At 37.0% G+C, this 27,367-nt stretch overlaps 1 protein-coding gene across 4 annotated transcripts in view; it reads right to left on the reverse strand.

Moving 5' to 3' along the window:
* Window positions 1-24,018, reverse strand: part of col11a2 (collagen, type XI, alpha 2) — a 35,160-nt gene extending 11,142 nt beyond the window's left edge. The window contains exons 1-38 of one of the 4 annotated variants that reach the window (XM_052533857.1): window positions 23,655-24,018; window positions 16,738-16,899; window positions 15,857-16,067; window positions 15,437-15,599; window positions 14,965-15,087; window positions 10,538-11,287; window positions 9,181-9,309; window positions 7,614-7,835; window positions 6,419-6,472; window positions 6,164-6,205; window positions 5,863-5,925; window positions 5,530-5,604; window positions 5,252-5,338; window positions 5,083-5,139; window positions 4,930-4,983; window positions 4,726-4,779; window positions 4,457-4,510; window positions 4,260-4,313; window positions 4,099-4,152; window positions 3,859-3,903; window positions 3,649-3,702; window positions 3,435-3,479; window positions 3,282-3,335; window positions 3,153-3,197; window positions 2,956-3,009; window positions 2,813-2,857; window positions 2,272-2,325; window positions 2,105-2,149; window positions 1,931-1,984; window positions 1,717-1,824; window positions 1,451-1,504; window positions 1,315-1,368; window positions 1,060-1,104; window positions 779-832; window positions 552-596; window positions 398-451; window positions 255-308; window positions 110-163 (exon numbers count right to left, since the gene is read on the reverse strand). In XM_052533857.1, the coding sequence (XP_052389817.1) occupies window positions 110-163; window positions 255-308; window positions 398-451; window positions 552-596; window positions 779-832; window positions 1,060-1,104; window positions 1,315-1,368; window positions 1,451-1,504; window positions 1,717-1,824; window positions 1,931-1,984; window positions 2,105-2,149; window positions 2,272-2,325; window positions 2,813-2,857; window positions 2,956-3,009; window positions 3,153-3,197; window positions 3,282-3,335; window positions 3,435-3,479; window positions 3,649-3,702; window positions 3,859-3,903; window positions 4,099-4,152; window positions 4,260-4,313; window positions 4,457-4,510; window positions 4,726-4,779; window positions 4,930-4,983; window positions 5,083-5,139; window positions 5,252-5,338; window positions 5,530-5,604; window positions 5,863-5,925; window positions 6,164-6,205; window positions 6,419-6,472; window positions 7,614-7,835; window positions 9,181-9,309; window positions 10,538-11,287; window positions 14,965-15,087; window positions 15,437-15,599; window positions 15,857-16,067; window positions 16,738-16,899; window positions 23,655-23,736 (3,507 nt within the window). In that variant the 5' untranslated portion in view covers window positions 23,737-24,018. Of the gene's footprint in view, window positions 1-109; window positions 164-254; window positions 309-397; window positions 452-551; window positions 597-778; window positions 833-1,059; window positions 1,105-1,314; window positions 1,369-1,450; window positions 1,505-1,716; window positions 1,825-1,930; window positions 1,985-2,104; window positions 2,150-2,271; window positions 2,326-2,812; window positions 2,858-2,955; window positions 3,010-3,152; window positions 3,198-3,281; window positions 3,336-3,434; window positions 3,480-3,648; window positions 3,703-3,858; window positions 3,904-4,098; window positions 4,153-4,259; window positions 4,314-4,456; window positions 4,511-4,725; window positions 4,780-4,929; window positions 4,984-5,082; window positions 5,140-5,251; window positions 5,339-5,529; window positions 5,605-5,862; window positions 5,926-6,163; window positions 6,206-6,418; window positions 6,473-7,613; window positions 7,836-9,180; window positions 9,310-10,537; window positions 11,288-13,514; window positions 13,632-14,964; window positions 15,088-15,436; window positions 15,600-15,856; window positions 16,068-16,737; window positions 16,900-23,654 lie in introns of all 4 variants that reach the window. The other 3 variants (XM_052533860.1, XM_052533859.1, XM_052533858.1) reach the window with 3 other exon arrangements.
* Between the last annotated feature and the right edge of the window lie 3,349 nt (window positions 24,019-27,367).

Below are 27,367 nucleotides of genomic sequence, written 5' to 3' on the forward strand. Positions count from 1 at the left end.
AGCATGTATAATTTCATACATTTCTGAATCGATTATAAAGATTTATACATTTTTGAGGAGTTTTATTAACAGTTTCTCAAGAAAGAAACCCATTTTGCACAAAACTCACCTGTGGCCCAACGACTCCCGGTGGCCCAGGTGGTCCAGTTTTGCCTTGGAAACCCTAAGAATGCAATGTGAAAAATATATGTTGCTTTTCAACTATGATCACAGTGAAAATTGTACTTAAGATGTTAAAAATTAAAGATACATACAACTTCGCCTCTTTGTCCAGGGTGTCCAGGCAGTCCATCTTTCCCTGGAGGACCCTTCAAAATCAATTAACATATCAATAAGTAATAGAGAAAAACTAAAGTTCAGTTTAAGCATCAGATCGAACTAATAAACTGTTCCTTACAGGAGGTCCCTTCGGCCCAGGGAATCCATTAGGACCTTGAGGTCCAGTTAGTCCCTGTACAAAAGGAGAACAATTATAAATAAATTAAAGATGAAGCAAAAACCTAGACTGAAAGGTTTTAAATAAATAAAATAAAGTTTTGAAAAAAACATACTCTCTCCCCAGGTGGTCCAGGAGGACCGTCACTGCCAGATCCACCCTAAAACATCAGAACGTAGAAACTGGTTGATTGAAATCAATTGATCTTTATTATAATTGTAAAATAAACTACAAAATATAGTTGAGTATCTCCTCAAACAATGGCAATTAAATGAATAACAATAAATACAACATTAAAAAAATACCTATTAAAACAAAAATAAATTGAAAATAATCTCATACCTTAGCACCTGATTTTCCTGTTGCCCCACGGGGTCCTCTCTGCCCCCTGGGACCCTAAATAGATTTTTCAAAAAGAGGAAGTCTAAGAAAACCATTGTGAATTGCTTTACAAGTCAAAATTTGTCATCTGCTTGAATCAAATCTACCAAACTAACTTTAGTCTAATAAAAAAAAATCAAACTATTTCAAATCAAATTAAAGCAAAAGTGTTTGTTAAAAAAAAAAAAAAAACAGAATAAGATGAGAGAATAATTTGATGATGAATTAAAAGAGGCCCTTACTGTTGGCCCTCTCTGTCCTCTTGGTCCAAGTTTTCCAATCAAACCCTGGAAAGAGAAAATCAGTTCAGAATTTTTCAGCATAATTCTTTTCCAAAATAAAGGAAGATACTCTGTGTGGGACTATTAAGATTTTTAATGTAAATGAAGGACTTTACTTAACTTTGACCTTAAACGCAGAGGCTACATTGACCTCCCTGTGACCTATGACCTTCTAACTCCTGAGCTTTATTCCAATTTAGTAAAAAAAAGTCTTACCCTTGCACCTTTCTCGCCATTTGCACCAGGGAATCCTGGGAAACCAAGGGAGCCCTAAAAATACATGCATAACATTGTTTGAAAAATGCAATACATTTGATGAAATGAATGATGGCTGAATATTTCTTTTGTTTACCTTAATTCCTTGCCTTCCGGGATATCCAGGAAGTCCAGGCACACCAAGTTTACCCTGGATTAACATTATTTAGTAAGATTTAATACATCTTTAGAACAACAACTAAAATCATAGTTTTATATACAGAAATATACATTTAATACAACAAACATAACATTTATATTTATTATCGCTTACTGCCAATATCAATGGCAATACAAAACATAGCTAAAATGATATATAATGGAACAAAATCAGCAATCAGCACTCATTTTACATAAACTAACCTTCTCTCCAACCAGGCCAATAGGACCAATTTCACCAGGGGGCCCGACACGACCCTTCGGGCCCTCAGGACCGTCCTCTCCTCTTGGGCCAGGCACTCCCACCTCTCCCTGTTGGTGCACAAGTCAAGTGCTCCAATTTGCTCTTATTTGACATTTGTGTTGAATCAAATGCTAATCGATGAGTTTCTATTAACTGATGTTTTGTGAGACATACCCTCTCTCCCTTCACACCAAAGTCTCCTTTGATTCCTGGGAATCCATCCTCTCCCTAAAAGTAAGGCAAAAAACAGAAGTTATGTAACACTGACACATAAACCTGTAGCACATAATGGTTTTCATTTATCTTTCAAAGACGATAAACTTGATGTTTTTGATCAAAAACACTCACCTTCTCTCCCTTATGGCCCTTCAGTCCACGGATACCTTGATCTCCCTGTCAAAAAACATTCGGTCTGTTATCTAAATCTGACTCTTACATGTTAAAGCAGATATTAGCCATTAATTACCAATATATAAAACTCTCCACAGACAGAACTGTGAAGATGTATATTATACCTTCATTCCCCGAGGGCCAGGATAGCCAATAGACCCCTGAGGACCATTAGGACCCTAAATATGAACAAGGAAAATTAATGTCAAAATATGAACACTAGGATTTCTTTATCTAACAAAAATATAAAAGAGTTCTGAAGGCAAATGTCAATACTGATTACAAAAAGTGCACAAATACCATATTTTTCGGACTATAAGTCTCACCCGAGTATAAGTCGCATCAGTCCAAAAATACGTCATGATGAGGAAAAAAACATTTAAAAGTCTCATTTATTTAGAACCAAGAACCAAGAGAAAACATTACCCTCTCGCGGCTGGAGATGGTAATGTTTTCTCTTGGTTCATTTCTCTCGGTTCATGTCAAATTAATTTTGATAAATAAGTCGCACCTGACTATAAGTCACAGGACCAGCCAAACTATGAAAAAAAGACTTATAGTCCGGAAAATACGGTACAGAAAGCATACAGATGGTTTTGTCACAAATTGCATGTAATTTATAAAGCAATATAGAGAAATCTACTTAGTATTATGGTATAGCCTCACCTGATTTCCTTTAGTTCCAGTGGGGCCTTCCTTTCCAGGATGACCCTATTAATACAAACCAGAACAGTATTTTTTTTACCACAGGTAATACCATATACATGTTCACTGAAAAAAATAAAATAAAATCAGATCATAGCACTTACAGGAGGACCGTCAGCTCCGGGCATTCCTGGCAGACCTGGCTTTCCTGTGGGTCCCTTTAAGAAGACATATTAAATGGCATTGATGATGATTTTAGAATAAAAGTGTACATGTTAATTTATTTTATCTTCTAAAGTGGTAATTCTGTAAAGCACATTCACTGATTATTAATAATTATTTCCTTTTGTAAAACACTCACCTTCTCTCCTGGTGGTCCGAGAGCACCCTGTGGACCTGGCATTCCCTATTACACAGAAAAACATTCATATTAAACTTCTCGATGATATTGTATATTTGTCTTTAAATCTGTAATAAACTTGTCACTTACTTGTGTTCCTGGGGCCCCCTGCTGCCCTGGAGGACCAGGCTCTCCTTGAGGCCCCTTAAAAGAGAGAATTTAACGTATTACACAAATATGCTAATTATTGCATATTTTTGTACTGATCTGGAATGTGCATTTAAAGTAGAGTCATTTACTGACCAAGTTTCCTTTTGGACCATGTGGACCATCATTTCCACGAACACCCTGGCAGAGGCAGATAACAAAAAGATCTGGAATTCTGGATGTCCTCGTACAAGTACTTATTTTTCATATCTTTCATTTTAATGACAGTGTGTTGAAGTCACTGTGCAATTAAAAAATGAAAAACGTATTATGAAGTATTTTTGTAGTTAAGATTTCCTTGAATACTCACAGGAGGCCCAGGAAGTCCAGAAGGCCCTTTAGGCCCAAGCAACCCACGGGGCCCCTACAGAACAACAAAGAGGTTCATCAGAGAACATACAATGAAATCTAAGTAGTGTTACAAAATTTTAATTGGAGAACAAAACCAAGTCATACAGGTCAGTGCTATCATATACACATTTATATGTGTGTACAGTGTCTGAGAAACAAAAACACCCACCGGTTCACCAGGAAGACCTCTAGGTCCAACCTCTCCATCATCTCCCTGACAATCGTCAAGACGGAAGAGAATAATCAGAAAAAATCAAACTTCAAAATTAACTTTTTTTTTTTTTTTTGCTTTATAAAGATGACAGATATTCAAGCAAATATGATCAACAAAGATCAAGAGGATGTTCAGGTAGCATGCATTGTTCACTATTGTTAGTTTACTGTAACCGCACAAAGCGTTGAGAATTACCCTTTCTCCATCCTCTCCAGGGGGTCCTGGGGGTCCCAATCCTCCAGTTTGACCCTTAAAAATTGTAAGTTAAATGTATCAAAAAAAAGGTATCATAGAAGCAGTACCTACACTGGCTTGAAAGCTCACACAAACAATGATATTAACATGTCAGCACTTACACGATAACCCTTGTCACCAGGCAAACCAGGAAGGCCATCGAAGCCACGGTCACCCTAATACAGAAAAACATACACATGCATGATCACTTTATAAACCAAAGATGCTCAAGGTTAAGGGATTTCTATGTGGTAGAAGTTTCAGAGATGGAATAACACAAACGTTTTAACAAAAAATGGCTTCATTAAAGACATCCTACCTTAACTCCGGGCTCTCCTGGCATCCCTCTGGCTCCATCTGCACCAGCGCGACCCTGCAGGAAATATCAATATATAAGCAACTACATAACTACATTTCTTGAGGGGACCAGAAGTGGTGACACCTAGTTGCTAGGATGCGGTTGCTAAGGCATTCTGGATTATTGCTCGGTAGTTGCTTAGTGCCTTGAAGTTACTGTGATATTCTGGTCCATAGATAAAACCTGTAAGTTTAGTTTTTTATTTGTCAGTAACACTGTAGTGGACTCACCCTTCGACCAGATTTACCAGGAGGACCAGACAATCCTTGAGGACCTCTGGGGCCCTGTAAAAACACAACCGGGATGCATGATAAATTCGAAGGCTGTCTCTTTAGATTATATCCAAGATATGTCAGAGTGGCTCAAATGCTGCTAACGTTCTTGAGGCAAGACTAAGAGTTACAATGTCACAGAAACACAAATTCAAAACTTACCTGAGGACCAGGGTCCCCACTTTCTCCCTTAAAGCCAGGACTTCCAGGTGTTCCCTATATAGGATCACAACATCAAGATGTAAGCACTTGACAAACAACATGTAATGTTGCAAAATCTATTTTATTTATATATTTGTGTTTAGTTCTGTTTACCACAGGTCCTGGACGGCCGGTGAAACCCATTGGCCCTGATGGGCCTTTCATAGCCAACTAGACAAAAGACAATTCAATTAATACCAAATTAAGATGCATAAAGTTAGATCTCAGTGTGGAAAAAGTCATGTTAAATGATTGTTATATGACTATGTTATACACTACTAACCCGAGCCTGAGACAGGATGGCTTGAGCTTGGGCCTCCTGTGCTGAGGCAATGGGCCCTTTTTCACCAGCACTCTGTCCAAAACGGAACTGCAAGAACAGAAAAGAGTTTTGCAAATCAAGCAATTATTTTTTTAATGCTTTTTTATGCAACTTTGATGTGGGAGATCAGGGAGAGCTGGTTAGGAATGATATCCTATATAACCTGCCTTACAGTATATAATGGTATAATGGTGACATCAAGTGGTGATGGAGAGAAAGAAAGTGGAGAGAAGACTTACAGGAAGCATGACAGAAGTTCCAGGAGGTCCTGGGACACCATCCGCTCCGGGAAGACCAGCCCTACCAGTAGGACCCTACAGAGACAACAGCGGGATTGAATATATTGCTTTAAATTATAAACCCTCTACACCCGTTCTCATCCAATAGTGTCAGTGCATCGATGACATTACTGAATATTAAATGTCTTTTATACCTTGACAAAACAACCCAAAGGGGACAATGGTGAGGAGCCCAAACTCCATCGGGACAGAAATGAAAAAGAAAAAAAAATCCTTGGGAGCAACCAGGCTCATCTAAAACATAAACACACACACAAAAAACGGTCCGCTCACCCTCTCACCAGGATCACCGACAGAACCAGGAGGTCCTTGGGGGCCAGCGGGGCCAGGGAGACCCTAATGCAGACAGAAAGATTGCATAATCTACAAAACTGTGAAACTTCATTCTTACCATAACATGCACTAGAATGTAATGGAAACAAACTGGATTACTTGCAATGCTCAATATGGCAGTTGTAGGAAAGTAAGTTCTGCTTTTCAGTTCAAGAATCAAACTTTATTAGCATAATTTTGGGGAGGAAAGGGAATGCTAAGTGATCATATATCCTCTCAAAAGAAAATAAAGTGAACATACTGCTGGTCCTTCTGGTCCAGGTGGTCCTTCAATCAACATGCCCTGTGAGAATAGTAAAATGAAGAAATTAAAGACAGAAATAATACATTTAGAAAACACTAATACATGAAATACAGCACAATGGTTTTTTGTAGCACCCTCTGGTGGCCTGGATGAATTACATGTCTAAACAGAGGCAGTAGTTGCCTTTACTGTTTCCAATTCCAAATGTTAACCTTTGTCATAATGGTTTGATTATGAAAGTGTGATGCTTACAGGTTCAAGGACAGCAGGCTCTCCCTTCTCTCCCTTCTGGGCTCGCAAGGAGGCCTGAGGAAAACAGATATGTAGCCCAAAAAAGAGCCCAGTTAATATATAAACAAAAGAAACCATCAGTTCAAGATGTTCAGGTACTAGCTGAGCATCGTGCACCCACCTACGTTACATATTATAACTCTTTTTGTGTTTTTGGATGTGACCCATAATCCACTGAATCTCAAGATTTACCTGGACTGATCAATTATTTTTTAAGGAAGTTACGCAGATACATTAGCTGATAAAGCAGGCTTAAAATTTCACTTATCTGCTGCTGTGAGGCCCTCCATTTAAATGTTGAACACTGTTGAGACTGAAGTAGCCACTATACACTTTTATTTTTGTATATGCAGGTCTACAGTATGTTAAATCATACTGAATGTCAAGTGGTAAGGGGTGGTGCCCTTCCAAAAAGATACTGCTGTTATATGCTGATTAGAACTGGTCTCAGATCAGCATAAGAGCAGCTGAGTCAACCAATACTGATGGTGCTGCTGAACTATGCACTTATGCAGACTTGCAGAGGAATCTTGTGCAGCAGGAGTAATGTTCAGGTCTTGTGATAAACAAGGTTTGCTGACAGGGGAACCATTTCCTGTTGATGGCATAGCTTGCTAAACCATTACGCTAAGCAAACTTGATTTAGTCTTAAGAAAACACTGAATGCAAGTTGACAAGTTGACTCTGAATTTCTCTTCCAAAACCTAGTGAGCAGCCTCAACTGCCTACCAGTTCAGTGAAAATTGTAAATGTTTTGTGTTAATTGATACAGAGCCCTGGACATATAGTGGAAAAAAATTTAAGATATCATTGCCACAAATTTAAAATTTGGTGCCACACCGAATCAGTTTGTTCCACTGTTTCAATTAAATCATGGTCACTTTACTTTGAACCTGCATTTTAATATAATTAAATCGTGGCCACAAGGAACTAAATTAATAAATCATTAGAATGAATTTTTTATTCTCTGTCTAGGCAGTTAACTAGGTTTTGGAACAGAGTCTTGGACCAGCATTTAGACCATCAGCAGAGCTTAGTTGGTCTTAACAACTACCTGCTCGATGCCTTTGCAAGATTTAAAGCCGTTGCAAATTCAGTTTGAGCTTTTATTAAAGCTTATCAAAAGGAATTTGCTGGAAAGCAGAAGGTAACTTACACCTCCCTCATCTGTCACAGCGGACAGTGCAGGGCCAAAGGTGTCTTCCGTCTTGCTTTCGATGATGGGCTCATTGTAGTCTCTGTAGGAATAGTCATACTCCTTCATTCCAAAGTCGCTTGTAATGTACTCCTCAGTGAAGGGCTCGTCTGGCGTTTGAGACACCCCTTCACCACCTGACTTGGTTGCATCTATGTCCTCGACGCCGACAGTCTCGTCCACCTGAGCCATACCATTGGGAGCAGAGGTAGGGGTGGAGGGGATGGTTTGGAGGATGGAAGATTAAACGGTGTGATGGGGCAGAAATGGATAGAAGATAGGAAAGTAGAGAGGAAATGAGTCAGAATAACAGATCTTACCTCTTGTAAAACAGATATGAGGAGAGGCAAACATCCACACACAGATTCACAGATTCACTCGCAGACACAGTACACAGACTCATCTCACCAAAATAGTCTTCTTCATGTCTTATTTACCACTTTATTGTTCAGTCTAAAGGCCTGTTCACACCAAGAATCGATATTGATATGTATATTATTTTTACACACACATAATTATCTTGATTTTGAATGACTGTCAATATTTGTATCATTCATTACCTGGAAATTTTTTTTATAAAAGTGATTCCTCTGATATCATTCCTGTGTGGTGTTGTTATAGTCATGTTGTCGACTCAGAATTAAAATGATTATTAAAAAAGAGTAATTATAGATACTGTTTCCGATGTGAACAGGCCTTGAGAAAGTACTTGTCCATTTCTTCTCCATCATAAAGACATTGACTACGCAAAATATGTGTGACCATAATTATGAGCGTTGTGCCTCAAGATAAAATTGTAATCGTTTTTCTGATGTATTTTCCAATATTGTTAATGAAATTTAATTTCAAAATGAGGCACACAGAATCACTCAGATCTATGGCGACACACTTACTTTAAGGCAAAACCTAAAGCACTACTTCCTATTAGTCTCTTACCATTGTATTGTTGACTCTTCATTTACATTTTCAGGCCATGACCATTTCCAAACTATTACTAAACATCTTGTTTATTCTTAAATACAAACCTGACCAATACAAAAAGTCTAAAAAGACAAAGAAGTGTTTTAGTTCATCTAATCATAACTAACCCATTTACTGGATTGCTCAGTTTTTTAGTTGATCAGGTTTCTCAGATCTAACATATTGGGAGTGTCTGCATCCCACCCAAAAAAAAAAAACTCAAAAGAAACTGAATTCCAAGCAATGAATGCTTGGAATTGTATCATTTTTTTTTTTCTGTGATCTCTGTTTCTCAAGATTTCCGTTCTTGTGTCAATATGACGTTGTCATGTAAAGAATTGACATAAGAACAAGGAGAAAATTTTGAGGAAATTTTTAAATCACAAGAGAATATATGATGAAAATGGATGCTATGCATTCATTTTGCATTTAAGTACAGCACTTATCATGGCACATGTGGCTGCAGAATGGTTAATTGTTAAAGTCTCACCTCCAGTGTAACGATTTAGAGTAACCGAGAGACTGTTTTCAACTCCATGTCTCTCAGATATCTATGGGTGTGGGTTACCTGGTTAATGGTTTCTTCATATCCAGTCAGATCACTCTCTGGCTGTGGGCTCGCTCCTTCTTCTACTGTGTAATAATAATCGGTGTCTGTGGGGGTGTGGTCAGCCTCTGAGTAAACAGGATCTACGTCCTGATTGGAGGAGGCCGAGAGATGGGAGGGGTTGGGGGAGGAGGTAAGCAGATTTGAAGGGGAGAGATTGATTAGTATGAAACAAGCTCAAGTCTGATGAACTTGTAGAAAGAAAAGATCAATGTGTTTTTGCCAACAGACACACAAAAACACCTTTGACCTCATGTCATACTAAAATCAGAACAGGAAACTTTTGCAACTGGAAACAAAAATCTTGTAATAAGCCTTTACATTGGGGAAAAAATTATTTTAATAGCCAAGATTTGTTGTCCCAGATTTTCCTTTCAACCCGATCTGGGTTAATTAGCCACATTGCCATGTCAAGGATAAAATATAGTCAAGTTGGATCAAAACGATGGTAAAGTTGCTAACGTTGGTGTCAATAGTCTCAGACCATTGAAACACAACTGGTAACAAACTTTCGGACATTCGTCCACAATTTCAGATCTTCAACTAAGACAGAAAGAATCGATAATCATGGTGTACAGCTTCACAGAGTCGCTGTTTTAAACAGGATCTTTTCTGTGAAACTGCTTAATTCACGTACTACTGACAGGACAGCATTAACAAACAACACATAAAAGAGAAACAGGCAGAAATTATGAAGTGAGATGAAGAACGAGACTCGTTGTGTCATGTGTAACATCGAGCTCTACCAATGACTCTGACTTCTTGTGTTTCTTAACTGATCACATGCTCAGCATTACCTGCTGATCTAAAAATAAACCGGTTAGATAGTGTAGGTTTGGAGTGAAAGTAAATAAAAGGGAAGACTGTCAAATAGCCATGCGGTGATAACAGTCTGTACCGCTTATCATATCCTAAATGATCAGATAGATCACTTGGTATATGAAAGGGTGGAGGAGATCCAGTGGGTCTGTATGTCTCCAACCTCATTGCTGGTCAACATCATGATACCTTTATGGTTTTACACACTTTTACACAAATGTTTTTTTTTTTTTTTTAAATCATAATTTGTTCTGAATTTTGTTTTAAATGATATTAATACTGAAAATTGTTTTATAACCAGAAAGGTAATATATAGGACCTTATTCACAAAGCACATCACATAATGTGTTGCATCTGTGATTTTTCCATATTTTCAGTGAAGTCAAATCCTAGATCAACACTTCCTTTGAGATACTTCGTAAACGCGGTCCTGAAGTACCAGGATGGTGAGGTTGGAAATACAGCTCTGGACAGCCAACGCGGGCTCTTAATTTTGTACCTGTTGATAACCATTGGTGGGTTTCTTCTTGGGTATTTCTGGAGAAGACATGGTCGTGCCACGCACAGCAGCCTTGTCGAAGGGTGGGAAATTTTTGGACATTGATTTGATGTTATTGACATCCAAGACCTTAGGCTTTGAAGGGAGAGGCAAAGGCGCAGGGGTGGGTTTGAAAGCAACTGGTTTTTGAGTTTTAGTGACTTTTGTCTGAACTTTTTCTACCACAGGTTTGGTCGCTTTAGACTTTGCAGGTGATGCATTGGCTTTTAATTTGTCTTTAGCTGGTTGTGGTTTGGTCTCTGTTTTCTTCGCAGTTGTCTCTGATTTCTTTGCTATTGCTGCCTTTTCAGTCTTTGCTGTTTTCGCACCATTGCCATTAGCTTTAGCTTGTCCGTTTGCTTTTTTCTCCACAGCTGCTTTCCCATTGCCATTGTTATTGGCTTTGCCAATGCTGCCAGCCTTAGCCTTACCAATAGCTTTAGCATCACCATTACTGTCTTTCCCATTCCCGTTTACTTTAGCTTGACCGTTATTTTTTCCATTTTCGTTTGCCTTCTTTTTGTTGTCATCCTTTGGTTTAGGTGCTAATTTAGAAGCTAAAGTAGGTTTTATCTTTGAGATCAAGACTTGCGCAGCAGTAGGTTTGGCCTTCGGCTTTGGAGTTTGCTTGGCTTTAGCTGGTTTAGCTGGAGCAGCTTTGGCTGGAGCAGTTTTTGACTTATCAGCTTTTCCGTTGTTCGCCTTTCCCTCCTATTTGATTAATATTGTTTTTATATAAAAGCAACAGGTCAGCGTTGATGAAAAGAGAGTGAATGAGAGAGAGAGATCGGGGATGGGTGGGATGGACAGAAAAATAGAGAAAGAAACAACACAATGAATTTACGAATGACTGACTGAGATTTCACTGGCATTACTGGATACAGTATGAAGCGAAGTCAGATTTAGTTGCTCATTTTATAAGTTTAGACTTTGTGAACTTTAATTGTACCTAAAGAAAGATAAACAATTTGATACTGTTTTCTCCAATAATGCCAATCTCCACATTAAAAAAGCAGCATGTTGTGCGCATGGGGACGTAATGCTGTGAGGCACTGGGGAAAGTTTGCTTGAATAGCATCTGTTGATAAAACTGATGCATGGCTGGTACACTGTGCTGCCCAACTGCACAGAAAGGAAAGGAAGGGAGCTAGACGTGATCCACCATTCATAATCCCATTAAAATGACATTGCTAGCATATATCAAATCATTAAAGGAATTGTTTCAGTAAATAACATAAAAATTGTACTACTGATTCAAATGTCATTCATTACACTTATCAATATGAAAGGAATGAATGGTGTAGACTACCCAGATTTAGATGATAGCAAAAGCACAAACTGCAGAGAATAAAACAGGCATATTAACTGAAGAACTAATCCTCAGGAGGACACATACTGAGCTAAATTAAAGTAAAATTAAAATTAAAAACACAAAATAGCTTTTTAAACAGCTCAGTGAGCACGGAGCATGCAAGATAAAGATATGACTGTAAGAAAAACAGCCTTAAGAATAAGTGAGAGTACAATGTTTGCCAAAGTATAAGTAAACCTATGAAATGAAGAGATGGATATGAATAAACACATAGACACAGACGCTTGATGTACATGATAAAAGAAAAGAGTGACACAAGACACAAGAGAACTCACAAGTTACTCACATAACAGGTGAAATGGAAAAACATGCAAATACACATAAGAATAAAAAAAGACTTAAAAAGAATAATGGCGTGCAATTGTGAACAATGAAAAGTGGATTGCTTAAAAAACCTGTTTACCTGAGCTATCATGTCAGTATCAAATCAATAGGTTGCAATGACCTTACTTACAGTACATACACATGAATATTCTGAATGATACTGGAATTGGTTCATATATTGAAATCTATTGATTATATTACTAAGAAGAATTACTGAACTGCAGTAATTAACAAGAATATTGACTTTGTCCGTAAAATAAGTCATTAAAAACGTAAGGTAAATCAGAATTAAACAAGCTAATGAATACAACATTTTAATATTAATAAAAAAAATGAATACACTTAATGAAAAAATATATATAAACTTATTTTTTTTTAATATAAATTAGATATAGAATAAATATAGAACAAAATATGATTAATTCTATATAATATACATACTTGGTTCTATACACAGTACTTTCTCTGTTTAGTAAATCAGGTTTTATTTTAATTTTTCCTGTTGAGCTGTTGGTTAAACACAGTGGGGCCATGATCTCTGAGTGATATAGAGTGTGTGTGTGCATGTGTTTGTTGTGCTTCCAGCGCCCCTTACAATTCCACATACACACAATCATGTACAGACAACACAATCTGACACTACACATATATGACAAAGGACAACATGTAGATGACACAAGTAACATCAATATAGTGTGACAGGTGATGGGCGACGTGAAACGAGAGGTGGGACATCACGCAAGACGAGGAACAGGAAAGAGAGGACCAATGTATTCAACTCAAAGAGACGGGGGAGTTTAACAATACACTCTCCATCTCCAATTGGTTTTTATCAAATGTATACATTTAAACAAATGTAAAATTATTTCACAGAATTATTTGCATACTGACTTCTCTTACTTATTTAATTAATTTGCATACAGTATTGTGATTACTCTATATTTAGATGTCTATTTTCTCTTGCATGTATTAGCAAGAACCCAAGGCTACAGCCTCAGTTTCCTATATTTTATTTTGTTTTAAATACATTCAATTGAGAAGTACTGCAAAAGATTCAGATTTCAGAAATTGTGTTAGATCTGCTTTGTTAGCGGGGTGTATTTAGAAAAAAAAGACTATGAAATGCATCTAAAACGTTAACAATATTCTTTTTTGCACAATTCAAGTTACTCTACATTTACTCTCCGTCTCTTTCTCCACCTCTCTTTTCTGATTCACTCCACTTTCGCTCTCCCTCTTTACCTCGTTGGTGGGGTCCACGGCTGGGACGGAGGGAGGGGTGGATTGGGAGGGAGGGACACTCGTAGTTCCTTCATAATAATAGGGGTATTCATAATCATCCCGCTCTTCATCAAAGTACTGAGAGACATGGGGGGAGAGAGAGGAGCAGTGAAGTCTGGGGAGTGCAGGGGAGGAGAGAGAGAGGCCATGTGGGTGACAAGAGTGAAAACAGAAGACTTTGGGAAGAGAAAACGATTGAGAGAATAATAGGGAGAGAGGAGAGAAAAGTGAAGGATGAGTAAAGTGAGATGTGGGGACTAGAAATAAAGGCAGGATGAAAGCATGATGGTTTTATCATTTGTTCATCAGACTCATGGGTTTGTAAAACACATTGAGAACTTTAATGAACATGAAAACAAATGCATTCATCTGAAAAGCTGACATAAGAGTGTACTGTAATGCAAGGAGAAATAAAACTATTATATGCAGTTTCAGAACTTAAGAGTCAAATGGATGTTATAAAACAGATTGACCCTAAACTCAGATTGAATGATGTGTATCGAAGCCATTGTAAAAGGTAAAAGCCATTATTTCAAGTTGCTTTGTTGGTCATCCTTCTCCTAAAGAATTGTTCATTCTGATTAAATAAACGTATTCATTGATTAAATATAACTATTTATACAGCATTGGAGTAATATATAATATTTATGTCTCTGGATTATTATAGTTAACTAAAACTGAAGCTAAAATTTAAACACTAAAATGACAACAAAAGTACTAAAACTTTAAAATTAAAAATAGAAAAAAAGGACTAATTCAAAATAATAATATAGAGATAATATTAGAATCAATGAGACAATGGTATCCCATTGATACTAAAATAATAAAAACAATAAAGAAAATAATAAAGACACTTCTATCTTTATCAAAGAAATATTTTATATTGCATTACAGTGTTGTTGTTTTTTATGTTATTGAAATGTTTTTGGCACTCCACGTCATGTTGTGCCTAAGAACTTGTGACAAAACTACTCCAGGTTTCTACAATTTGACTTCGGACTGAGAATCCTCTTGCGCTTTGTAAGAAATAATCTCAAGAAAGCCAAAATATAAAGCAACATGCACTGGCGAGACACTGAGACTGCATTAGGACAGAGCAGCTTTGATGATGTGAAAGAGCTGTGGATGTATGAAGATGTGTTGAAGGGCTGTGATGTGAGGATCTGACTCAAATGAGGGGCTCTATATAGTGCAGGTAAAATATAATACTAATGTGCTCTGAAACATTTAACATTTTGTGGATGATTTTCCATGAATATTAGCTGGCATTCCGATGTGAGATGAGCAAAATTTGCAAAAACATTTGGTATTTATGCATTAAGAAGAGTTGGTGCTAGTAGGTGAAACTCTATTTTTATATCTCACATTAGGACACTTTTGTCCCATTGTAAATTTGTGCTGTGGTACTCACATAGCTGTTTGGGTCCTGGGACTGGACTTTGGGCAGAGGGGAGTCACAGTCGGGGCTGTAGTGCTCACAGAAGTCAAAAGCGGCCTGAGGATTGGATGCGATCAGCAGTTGCTGGATCTCACCCTGGACAGAAGCAAAGAAAAAGAGGGGATGTCAGTTTAACAGCCAGATGTGAAGAAACTATCAAGTCAGGTAACCTGGAATACTAAGGCATTTTATTTCTGTATTTATTTTTATTTTTGAATTAAATATTATTTAAATAGCAATAAGGGACATGCAGCAGAATTGGCTTACATGTGATTCTCTGATTATACCATATAAGCAAAATTTTAAGTAATTTTAAATTTTAAGTGATATATTTTAAAACAGAATATTTTCTTTTTTTGGGTGTACTGTCCCTTTAATTGTCATCTATCAATCAAAGTGTCTATCACAGAAATCCTTGCTATCTCTTGCACAATGTATCCCAGACCTGGAAGACCTCCTCATCCAGGAGACGGGCTCCAAAGACAGTGATGCCCTTGGTGTCCAAGACTGGGTTGTTGCTACGTGGCAGAGTTTTTGTAATACGATTCTTGCAGTCAAGGATCAGAGTGATGTTCTTCTTCTGCACAGAAATGGCAATGCGGTGCCACCTATAGGACGACAGGAGATAGTGAATGTTTAACTGGGTAGATAGTCACAAACACTTCCTGTATATAGTTTATGTGTTTGCTACGAGCCATTAATATAGACTGTAAGGAACCTTTCAGCCCCTGCGCACAAAGGTTCACCCAACATTTACACATCATATTAATTGGAAACTTACATCATTGTGTTTGCATAACAAAAATGATTATAATATATTGAAACTGGATGTGCTGATGGGGCTCAGCAGGCATTAGTTACTGACTTGCCGTCAGCCAGGTTGACCCCTTTGAACAGTGGGTAGTCCTCTGGGGCAGGTTTGCGATTCTGGTCCTCATACAGGAAGATGGGCGAGCGTCCCAACTCTAGACCGAGCTGCTGGACACCCTGCTCATTGTAGATGGACAGCAGGAAGGCCTGAAGACCAGCCTTGGCCTTTACCAGAGTCATGATGGAGAAATTCTCTGGGAAACGTCCTACAGGAATGGAATAAAAAAATAAAAACAGAAATAAAGTAGGTTATTTCAAGCACAGACACATTTGCAGTCTGGGATAAACCTATGATTTATGACTTAACTTCATTGACGCTAACATTCAGATTTAGTTTTAAGCATGCAACCGTCTCATTAGCTACTGAAAAGCTCTCATCCTGCTTTTGGGGAGTAATTGCATGTTAGGGATCAAAATGACTGTCACCCAGACCTAGTAATCTTTTTTTAGCAATCTCAAAACAAGAAATATTAATGACCTGCAATCAAAATACCCAGCAAAAAAAATATTGATATAATATATAAATATAAAGCAATTTTCCTTAAATATACCCAAAATGTTATAGGGAAGAATGCAAAATGTCCTAACTATATATTTATGAACATCTAAAAATGCAACCATCAGTTTTTACAAGTCTCAGCACTTTCCCTTTCAAGCCTTTCAGTTATGAACCTATCCTTTACACAAATCATACCCTTGTCCGTTTTGAATTCCTTCATATTCCAGACACATGCTAACATACCATATGCAGCTTTCAGATACATTTCACTGTAATTGGTGTTTTTATACATGAAACACGTTAAAACAATTGTGTGTCTATGAACGCAATATAATGTCTTCGGATCTGGTTTACAAGGTTAACCTAAAGGAGCTTACCTGAGAACAGTTGTTTGGTGGGGGCAGAGATCTGGGCTTTCTTAGTGATGCGGTAGGCATGATCGGGAGCGCCGGACCGGCGGGACGTGCAGAAACCCGAAACTTTCTGCACACCTTCAGGGAGGGAAGGCAACTGCAGCACCCGCAAAACATCTACTGGATCTGTAAAAAGAGTTTGGCCATTGTTAGAATAAATATGTGCATTAAGAAACTTAAAACATTAATTTAGCATTTTGGTTTATAATTATGCATTTCTATTAATAGTTTCAGTTCATTTAGATCCAAAGAGAAGCAACAGCATCCTTTTTTTCTTTTTTAGACAAGATACATGTAAATGCACTTGTTTCTGTGAACACCATTTTACACTGTTCAAAATGCGAGTTCAAACAGATGTTGAATCGTTCAACAGACCCCACACAGGCAGGTTTTAACATTTTATGTCTGTTTCCATCTTCCTATTGCTCTTGGCAGCACTGTTGCTTTTTATGGGGTTCATATGATCCTGATGCCATCTGCTCAACCCACAATGTGTACTACATTATTAACTGTCTAAAACTCTCGAACAAGTCTTAATGTATTTGAAATGCGTATTTGAAGTTAAACATGTTTGGCTCTGTCTCAATAAACACTTTCTAATGTCATTTCCTTTCATTTTAGCTCTGGCACTTTCCTCTGAGGCTCTGCCAGTATTTTTCGTCCCTATTACCACATTGACCAAAATACGGTCTGTGTATTACCACAACGGGTAGTTAAGTCATTTTGTATTTAGCTACTATTATAGACCAAAATTAAGGAATTGTTCATATGTAAACTAATTAAAATGTGAGTACACAGCAAGCCATACAAAAAAATATATAAAGACAGATGTTCATGAGATGACAATAGACTGTAGGGGAGCAGTGTACAATATTCAACACAATACTGTAAGGAAACAGGCTTAAAGAGGTTCAAGAGTGCAGGAATCCTAAATGAGGCTTCTAGCTAAAATGCAATGCTTCCTTGATTCTCAAAAGGTGAACCTATTCACATACTGGGAGACAGAAATGAACTAGAAAGAGAAAGTCTCTGGGCACTGTATCATTTTCCAGAAGAATCAATGTGCACAATGTATGGCACTGTTGGAGACCCCAACCACAGCTCTGGGCACTTCTTGACTAAACTGGACAAAATAAGGAGGGAGAAGCCACAAAAGCATTTTACAAATAGAGCAAAATTAGGATAGGAATAAGGGAAAGCCTTTGTAGGCAAAACAGAAAAAAAGAGAATGAAAAATCTCTATATAAATATGTTTAAAAAAAAAAAAAAAACGTTGAGTTAAAATTGACATTTAAATATTATATTATATATAACAGAATGAGCATTTATCTAAAATTCCTCCAAAAAACAAACAAACAAAAAACCTCTCTATCAATATAGCTGTCAGTGGACACTAGGTGAAATGATTAGACAAATCATCTCAAAATAGCTAGCTAAATATAAGCTGAGTAATCAACCTGAATCAGTCTTATCACTACTGTTAATCCATGTATTTATTACAGAAGACATTATTGCTGTCACAAACACTGAATAGAGACCAGAGGCCACTGGAAGCTCTCACAATGAGTTCACAAACAAACACTGTGTGCTCAAACCGTCTGCAAACAGGAACAGACAATGGCTTTCAAAGAACAAGACCAAGAAGCAACATTCCCAACAGTGAGTCATTAGCAGTCGAGGTGACCCCAACATTTCTAAACAAACTTCCACCACCATCTCTGTCATGACCATATAGTGTAGAAGATCAGTGAGTTGATTACTACATCTTCTCTTTCTTTGACCTTTGCTGTTCTACTGTCGTCTTGTGAGCTTCAAATAACTGCTAAATACCAGAGAGACATACCACCTGACACCCTGACCTTTACTGCCTCACGAAGATGCCCTCGTTTTGAGACAATGATGATGAAGATGGAGAAGAGGCTCTATATATCTGAACAAATGAGGAGACATCAGCAAATGTATCAAACAACTGTGACAAAAACTGCAAACAGATTTATATTCAAAAGATGCAGAAAACATGAAGATAAATCCATCCGTCTGGATCTGTCTTCCCCGTCTCGTTCTCTCCTCCCGCCAACCGCAGTAGTTAGGCGTGCATGTACAGGCCTGTCTAGAGGTTATAATTTACATCATGGCTCTCTATATTTATGATTTATTTATAATTCACAGACAGCTATGCAATCATACCAATTCCTGGCATGATTTGGGTTTACAGAGACATATCAAACGAGTATTTAATGTTCACAGATTGACAAGCGTCTTAATGTGGTTGATGTTTCTTGATCTTGATGACAGTTTAAAAAAAACAAAAAGCCAAAGGCTGACACAAGCACATTAGCCTAATGCTTTATAGAAAGTGAATAAAAGTTCTTCTTCGACAAACATCGGGTTTTTAAGACGATTAGTGAACAAACAAACTGTAAACAATAGGTCAGTTCATTTGTGTTGTCTAAATAATGTGTCTGTTTAGTTCTCATCCAGAAAGCTATTCAATTCAACGTGGAAAAAACAATAATGTTACATGCAGCCATATTTTCTAATTATTATTGGCTGTCATTTCATGCCATGCCAAAGAGATGAAAGGCCTCTTAAAAGTCAGCTAAAAACTGTATTAGAACACATGCCTTAAACAAAGGTCTTCAGCTGTATAGCCTATACATTATAATATACTATAATAAAACAGTGTGTACTAATAGTTATATATATTCTGTGCCAGCGTGTCCTGGGTCTGTGTGGTTCAGTATGAGTCAATGTGGTGCACATTTCTCGCCACTGCCTGGATAAACTGACCACACGGCCACTATATTAAACATCATGTAAACTAAAAAAGATTGAGCGTTTATCCAGACTCCCCACAGCTACTGTATACACCCATCACTGTAAACCAAAGTATACACTACTCACAAAACAATGAATAAACTTTACTAAGAATTACTCAAACTAAACGCCTATTAATAACAATCTAACAGAATATGGTTAGCCAAACATTCTGAACCAAAAATCTGGTAACTGACAAATAGCTTGGTCACTTTTATAATCTGTATGCAACATTACATTGAAAGCTACAATCATAAGGTATGCGTGAAAGTTTAAATTCCCTGGGACATGTTAAAAATAAAATAAAAAATAAGCCAGACTAAAGAAAGAGAGGGTGCTTATTATGTGCTCAGTGAATCCTTCAGATGTGGTGCTATTGAGCTGAAAAGCTTGAGGATGAGCTGGGCCCTCTTGTGGTGAGATGTCTGCATCCCCCCCCCCCAAAAAAAAATATTTTAAACTAACCTTGAAACACAGAAATCTGGTGAGATATAAAACCTGCTGCAACACTCCTCTGGTAAAAACATTTTCATTGCATGTTTCCATTTTTTTTTTTTTGATTTTTTTTTTTCTGAATAACCAGCTGCATAATGCAATGAAACATGTCTGGAAGAGAGATCCAGTGATCTATTAATGGCTCAAACATTCCAATAAAGGTTCTGCATTGACATCAACGTTTCTATGAAGAAACCTTAACATCAATGGAAATGTTCCATTTCAAAAAGGGTAGTTTTAAAGTGGAAAAAGTTTTTTCACATTATTCAAATGTTCTTTAAGAAGAAATGGTTCTTTTATAAAACGGATAGTTCCAGTCCTTGATTCTGATTGGTTGATCTGCGCTCGAAGCTGTTGTAAACACTACAAACATACACCTTTGTTTATTTCTGTGTGTTGCTCGTCCACCACTTTGTTGGAACCACAACTGTTTCGGAGGAACTTCTTTGTTTGGTGGAAGAATACGTTTTTTTATTATATCATCATTACACTTTTTTTTTTTAATTAAATATCATTACACTTTATTTGCTCTGAATTTATAACAGCTAAGGAGGTTTTAGGCAAACCTAACAATGCCCCTTAGCTGTTATAAATTCACTGTAAACCACGTCTTCTTGGTGCTTGTTGTTTCAATAAGAACTTCTCTTTGTTTTTCTGTGTTCTTTGAGAAACTAAAATAATCTTCTATGGCACTGGAGCGAAACCTCCTTCTTTAAGAGTGCATGCCAAATTTCTATGATCATTTTAGATTAAAAAAACAACCCTTTTCCAAAAAGATTGTGTGGACTGAAACTTGAAGACATGATGACTGACTATCTCTCTAGGACATACCGCAAAACTGTGCTTCTTCAACCAGGGAAACTGTATTGTTGTCAACAGAGCCATTTGTGGAAGTGTGAGGCTTCTGGAGGCCTGTTGAGGTCAGACTCTGAAAAGGTTCCTACAGCTGGAGTTGAATCACTAGGGTTAGATTTGTTTGTCATTTTTGGGAGAAGAATAATAAAGAAATGGTTGCTAGAAAACGAATAGCACAACTCACTACAACACTGAACTTGAGGTATCATCAATGTACTAACGATAGTTACAAGTTTAATAACAAGTATGCACAATAGTAATAGTAATGCAATGCACTGTCCATGCATAAATTTAAGAAATATTTTAAGGGATCTGAGGAGCACAAATTAAACTCTTCGGCCCTCATATTCCCAGTGAACTTCAGGACAAGTTAAGTTAGTGATGGGGAAGATTAGCAATGTGAATAACACACTGACATTCATGAAACTGTCAGGAATGATGGACACACCCGTGATGACAGTCTTTTCTTACGTGCTACGAACATACACTCGAATATTCTGGCCATTTCCTTCACACACAGTGGCTCCATTCAGACCTCATTCCCTGCATTTGGTTGAGGTTGTTTTGGTTAACAGAAGTGAGACAGACTGTTCTTTGAGTCTCCTGCCTTTGAAACGAGGTTGAAGGAACATCCATGTAAAATAAATATTCCCCACCTAAAAATCACTGCACTCTCTAAAGTCTGTCTGCTGTCCCGAATTCAATAATATGGAACAATGATGACTGCTTAAAAGTGACTAGTATACATAAATGTGACATTGGAGCACAAAACCAATCTTATGTTGCTAGGGTATATTTTTAACAATGGCCAAAAAAAAAAACCTTCTATGGGTCTAAATTATCGATTTTTCTTTTATGCCAAAAATCATTAGGATATAAAGTAAAACTCATGTTCCATGAAGATATTTAGTAATTTTCCTACCGTAAATATATACATTTTTGTGTAAGTAATATGCATTGCTAAGAATTCATTTGGACAACTTCAAAAGCGATTTTCCCAGTTTTTTTTTATATTGTCCAATCCAGTAAACCATCAATGGAAAGATTATTTATTCAGTATAAATCTCAATTTCGAAACATTGACACTTAAGACAAATCGACTTGGACAAAAGAGAATCCTTAATAATGGATTGTTTTTTGGAGTTCACACTGAACTACATGACTTGTTGAATGAATGTTTTTGAACCAGCATCTACAAGCTGTGGAATATTCACAGTGCAACATTCACTGGCATACTGTGGAAAATTCTCCAGGTGTAATAGACGTGTGCGTTTACACAAATATCACTGAGCTCACACACGGAGACACTAACTCATTCACCACATCTCTCAGAGCCACAGGGCAGAATAATAACCTACTCATGCGAGGCAAATATTCAGACTTCCTCCAAACACACGAGGGAGGGAAAGGGAAGAAAAAAAGAGTGCTCATATCAGAAATCTGGAATTACATCAATGCCTGAGGGACACTAGTCGCGAATCATGATCTAAAAGTTTGCTTTGTTGTTCAATTTTTCATTCAACCAGAAGCTTTAGCACATTAGATATGAAGTAAATCTGTCCAAATCTGGTGTGAAAACGTACTCTATCTGATTATGTGCTTCTACGGATTGTGAAAGAAGCATCTCTGGAAAAGCAGCAGACTCTCGAGTGCCACTCACCGACTAGTGGTGAACGCTAGAAGCGCAGCTGACGATTTATGCAGAAAATAATATTAAATCATATATTATCACAGAATTTTTTTTAAATTGCAGATATTAGTATGTCTGCTCGGGTGGGGTAAATGAAATAAACCACTAATTATATATGCTGCTTCTTATATTAAATATAGATTCGTTTAATAAAATAAACTAAAAAACTAGTAGGTTACTGCAACAAAAAGCGCTTTGGAAAAAAGTTCGTAAAGAAGAAAAACACTCAGCTGTGATTAGAAGGGCATAGTCGCGAGGTTTTAGGACACTCTGAATTAAGTTACTTAGGCTATAAATTAACCAATACAAATTGAAATGAAATATAGATTTTTAAGAAAAGCGAATAGATAGAATAGAAAAAAAAAATTAATAATTTGATCGCTAAATCCCAAGATTGACCAATCAGTGAGCAATGCAATTAATAGTGGTAAAAATAAATACTATTAATGAAAAATAATATGTAATGTGTGTGTATATATATATATATATATATATATATATATATATATATATACGATTAATTTTCGTTGTTTTCACTAATAATGAATATCATCTCAAGGTGCTGTGCGCCGAAATGAAGTTCGCACCAGGATGTGAAACCCTGTCAGTGAAGCACCGTCCTACCCCATGCCCCCGTCTGGGATGCCACATAAATGTGTGCCAGCGCGGCCTGGAGCTCAACTCACGCGCCTATGTTTACTTTGCGCATATTTCAGTTCTTGAAAAATTCTGACAAGATGAAAAAGAGGTAAAGATGTCATCTTGAGTGACACGAACCCACATCCTGCTAATGTGAGCTCACCAAAAATACAGCTAGATCCAAAAGGATGTATCATAATTAAAAGCAGAAATCAATTAACTGAAATCCTCGTGGAAACACAAATTCACAATCACCAGTCTCGTGGATTACCTGGCGTGCGTACAAAGCGCACCAAAACCCAATGTTGCATGGACTCTTCAATACATAAATCATGTTACAGTTTCTTCTGTCCAATTCCTCAAACAAAAACAGTGAAATGCTCACCTGCTTGTGCCAGAGAAAGGCACAGGAGGAGCATGAACGAGCTCTCCATGCACCACGGCCTCCGCTTCTTCCGAATATCCATAGCTCCCAAGTTTTTGACAGGTTTGGTAATACTACAAGGCAGGGCAGTTTCAAATGAGCTTTTTTTTGTTCTTTCCACATGAACTTCGACTTGGCTTCAAACAAACTTGGTGCGCCTTAAGAGACGCCTTGAAACGCACACCTACCTTTTCTCTTCAATAAATTATCTGTGCTATGTACAAAACTTAAATAGAAAAAAGGGAACGGGTAATAAATATCTAGTTTTACAGCTCGAAACCCCTAATGCTAGAGCCCCATTGAGTCTGAGTGAACGGAAAAGCGGAGAGAGGCTTCAAATCACTCTGTCTCTCAATTTCTCTCTCTCTCTTTCTTTCTTTCTCTCTCCCTCTTCTTACTTTCTCCCACGAAATGCGAGGGAGCGCGCGCGCGCGCGTGTGGGTGTGTGTGTGTGTGGAGAGAGAGAGAGGGAATGAGAGGTTAGAGAGCAAAAGAGGGAGGGACGAGTCGTTAGTTTCGTGTCGAGAGATAATTTCAGGAATTTATGAAAGGATCTACATTGCCCAAAATATCTGCATTCGCCAAATGAGCTGTTTGATGTTGACGTGCCAGTGATTGGCATATAGTTCAGTCAGATTATTCCTCTCTATTTATTTCTGCTTCACAGCTGAACCACGCAGCACCAATCAGATAGTTATCCGCTCGTGACGTCACGTGCCTCTTCCCTCCCCTATTCAGGTCTCCGTCACACAAACTCGGTTAACGTTACTCAAATTAAATGACCACGCCAGCAGATATGGATCGAAATTGACGTTTTAGCCCTGTCAGCACAACTTCATTTCGGTTAGTCATACTCTATTTCAAAGAAATGTTTACTGTATGTCAATAAGTTTTGGCTTTCAGGCCGTCTCTACTTTTTCTGTCAGTACTAGTTTTTGACGCTCAGCTGTTGAGGCTTGTCTCGCAAAACGTCGCTCGGCGCGTCTAACGTTAGCTGTTGTATGTTTAAATACATAATAAAGTGACGCTTTGTCGACGTACCGTCCCATACTGACCCTAACGGGAGGCGCTCGAGCGGCCGGCTTATTGTTGCTATAGTAACCGCATCACGTAAAGCCACGTAAAGTCACGTCACGATTGCCGCTCTGACCAGTAATCTTTCTACAGTGCCTGCCAGAATTTGTTTTATTAAAATGTATTCAATTTTCAAATTCTCAGTGTAAAAAGGAGCCCAATTTACCAGAATTTATAGCAGCTATAAAGCATTTGCTTGAAGTAGTTCATATATGAAGGCCACATACGTATACGACCTTTTAATTGTCAAAAGTCAAAAGCAACACTGATAATAATGATTCTGTGGTGAGGTTAATACTACAGAAAAACAAATGTAATTTCTGCATGAAAAAGTAAGTCCAGGCAATAATAATAATAAAAAAAATTAAACAAATAAAAAGTAAATTATTAGTACTCAAGTAAAGCTTGTAGAAATGAAAGCATAAATATCAACGTTATAAAATTAAGTAAAACCCACTCAACTTTTCTGATACCGTTGTTCCCATCATGCACTGGGGCATGAATAATTAAGGTTGATTTTTTGTTTGTTTGCTGTTTTCCAGCTACACTGTTTTATCATTGCTGTTGTTGTTAGCTTTAGTAACTTGCATGTTTTTACATGGAGTTAATTTTCAACTCAAAATGACACATTCATACACAAAAATGAACCACAGAATCACAGATTATGTAGATATGATGTCTACATGATAACATAGAAGTTTCTGACCAAAACACACTTTTAAAAGGTAAAAATTGATAGCCTGAATGCACTGTAAGTCCCTTGGATAAAAGCGTCTGCTAAATGCATAAATTAAATTTAATTTAATTTAATTCAAAAGCATAGTTTATTTAGTTGTTATACTGAGTAAAATCAAAGTATTGCCGAGCAAGTTTTGACTAAATAAAAATTACTCAAACTTTTACTGGCAAAAAAAAGTTACTTATTTTCTTTGTTAAATTTACTTAAGTATTGAAATGAATATGTGAAATTAAATATAATTATGCAGCCTAATATTTGCTTAATTTCTTTATGAATGTTAAACTCAATAATAAGCAGATTGTACAGAGTAAAATGTACTTAAAATTGTTACAAAGATTTAATCAAGTAAATATGATTAAGTGTAAACATGAGCTCGCTCCCATTTGATCTCTGATACTCCCAAGAAACACATTGTGATGTTTCTATACTTTCCTTTATTCCTTCACGTGTCTCTGCTTACTCGAATAATACTACAAAAAGTTCCTCGTGCATAAAACAAACACTGTCAGCATCACAATATGACATGTACTGTGTTCTTTTATTAATATTAAAACTCCCACCAACATTATTAGGAGCTGATGAGAATTTATTTTTAATTTGAAGGGGAAAAAATAATGTTTCAAATCAGTGCTTCTTATGGACTGTAGCCCATTATGGTCTAAAAGGAGACAATTCATAAACAATCATGGCATGTGTTTTTGTAAGGCCTCTGGCTGGTGCACTCTAGCATTTTTATAACAAAACAGTATAATCATATGTTTTAAATCTGCGGTGTTCCCATTGACACAGAGAGACTGGAGGAGAATGTGAGAAAGAATAAAGATATTTTTAAAAATTTAAGAAAAGATCATGGAAAATGAGGGATGTGGGAATCAGGTGTTCTTTACAATATTACTGCTGAAGATGAAATGCAATGCAGTTTTAACCTGTTAACTGTGACTCATATTTTTGAACATAGACTTGAAAGTGGATGATCCAAACCTACATTTTTATAATTCATGACTGAAAACATTTTGTAACATGATTTTGATGTACCATTTACATGGTAATGCAATGTCTGAATTCAAAATGGGTTTCAAAGGATGAATTTTGAGATTTTAAGTTTTCAAGTGATATATAGTTTCTGATGATTTCTAAAGTGTGATAGAGAAATAATCAACAAAGAAGACTTCTTTTGAAAAAGGTCAGAACTTCTGCTATGATGTAGGTTTTTGAGGTGCACTCTTGCCATAAATTAATCTAATTATTTTCCTACATGATAAATAAATAATAAAAAAGATAAGATATCTATTTAGGAGTTATCACATTTCCAGTGATATATAGTTTGTCACGATTAGATTAGGATTTAATTGTAATATAGTAAAGTAAATGTAGGCATCCCATCGAGAGGACCGGTGACAATTAAATTACTCTAGCTCAAATTTATCCAAAGTACAACTAAGGGACTAAATTTAAAATAAATAAATAAAATAAATAAATATTTTGAAACACAGATCAGAGCTCTTTTCTGTTGTGCGGGAATGCAGTTTTTTTTCTAATTATCACTGATGCTAAACCTAACTGCTATGCTTGCTATGCTGAGTAGGATAAAAACTATCTGTGTGTTCAAAATTACCGTTTAATCATGAACAGCATTCAGGGAAAAAAGGAAATTCTGAAAACTGACATTAAAACAATTAAATGCATTAAATCGCCTACTGCTATGTCTGAAAAAATGGAAGAGCGTGTAAACATAGACATTGAGAATGTATAAAACCAAGCAGAGGTTGGCATACAGGTGAAGACCCTGAGAAGGTATAAAAATACAGCTAGGTTGAAATGGCCCGAGACCAGTTTACATCCAGAGTAACAGTGAAGCGCA

Source organism: Carassius gibelio, chromosome A19 (assembly GCF_023724105.1).
Source record: "Carassius gibelio isolate Cgi1373 ecotype wild population from Czech Republic chromosome A19, carGib1.2-hapl.c, whole genome shotgun sequence".
Lineage (NCBI taxonomy): Eukaryota > Metazoa > Chordata > Actinopteri > Cypriniformes > Cyprinidae > Carassius > Carassius gibelio.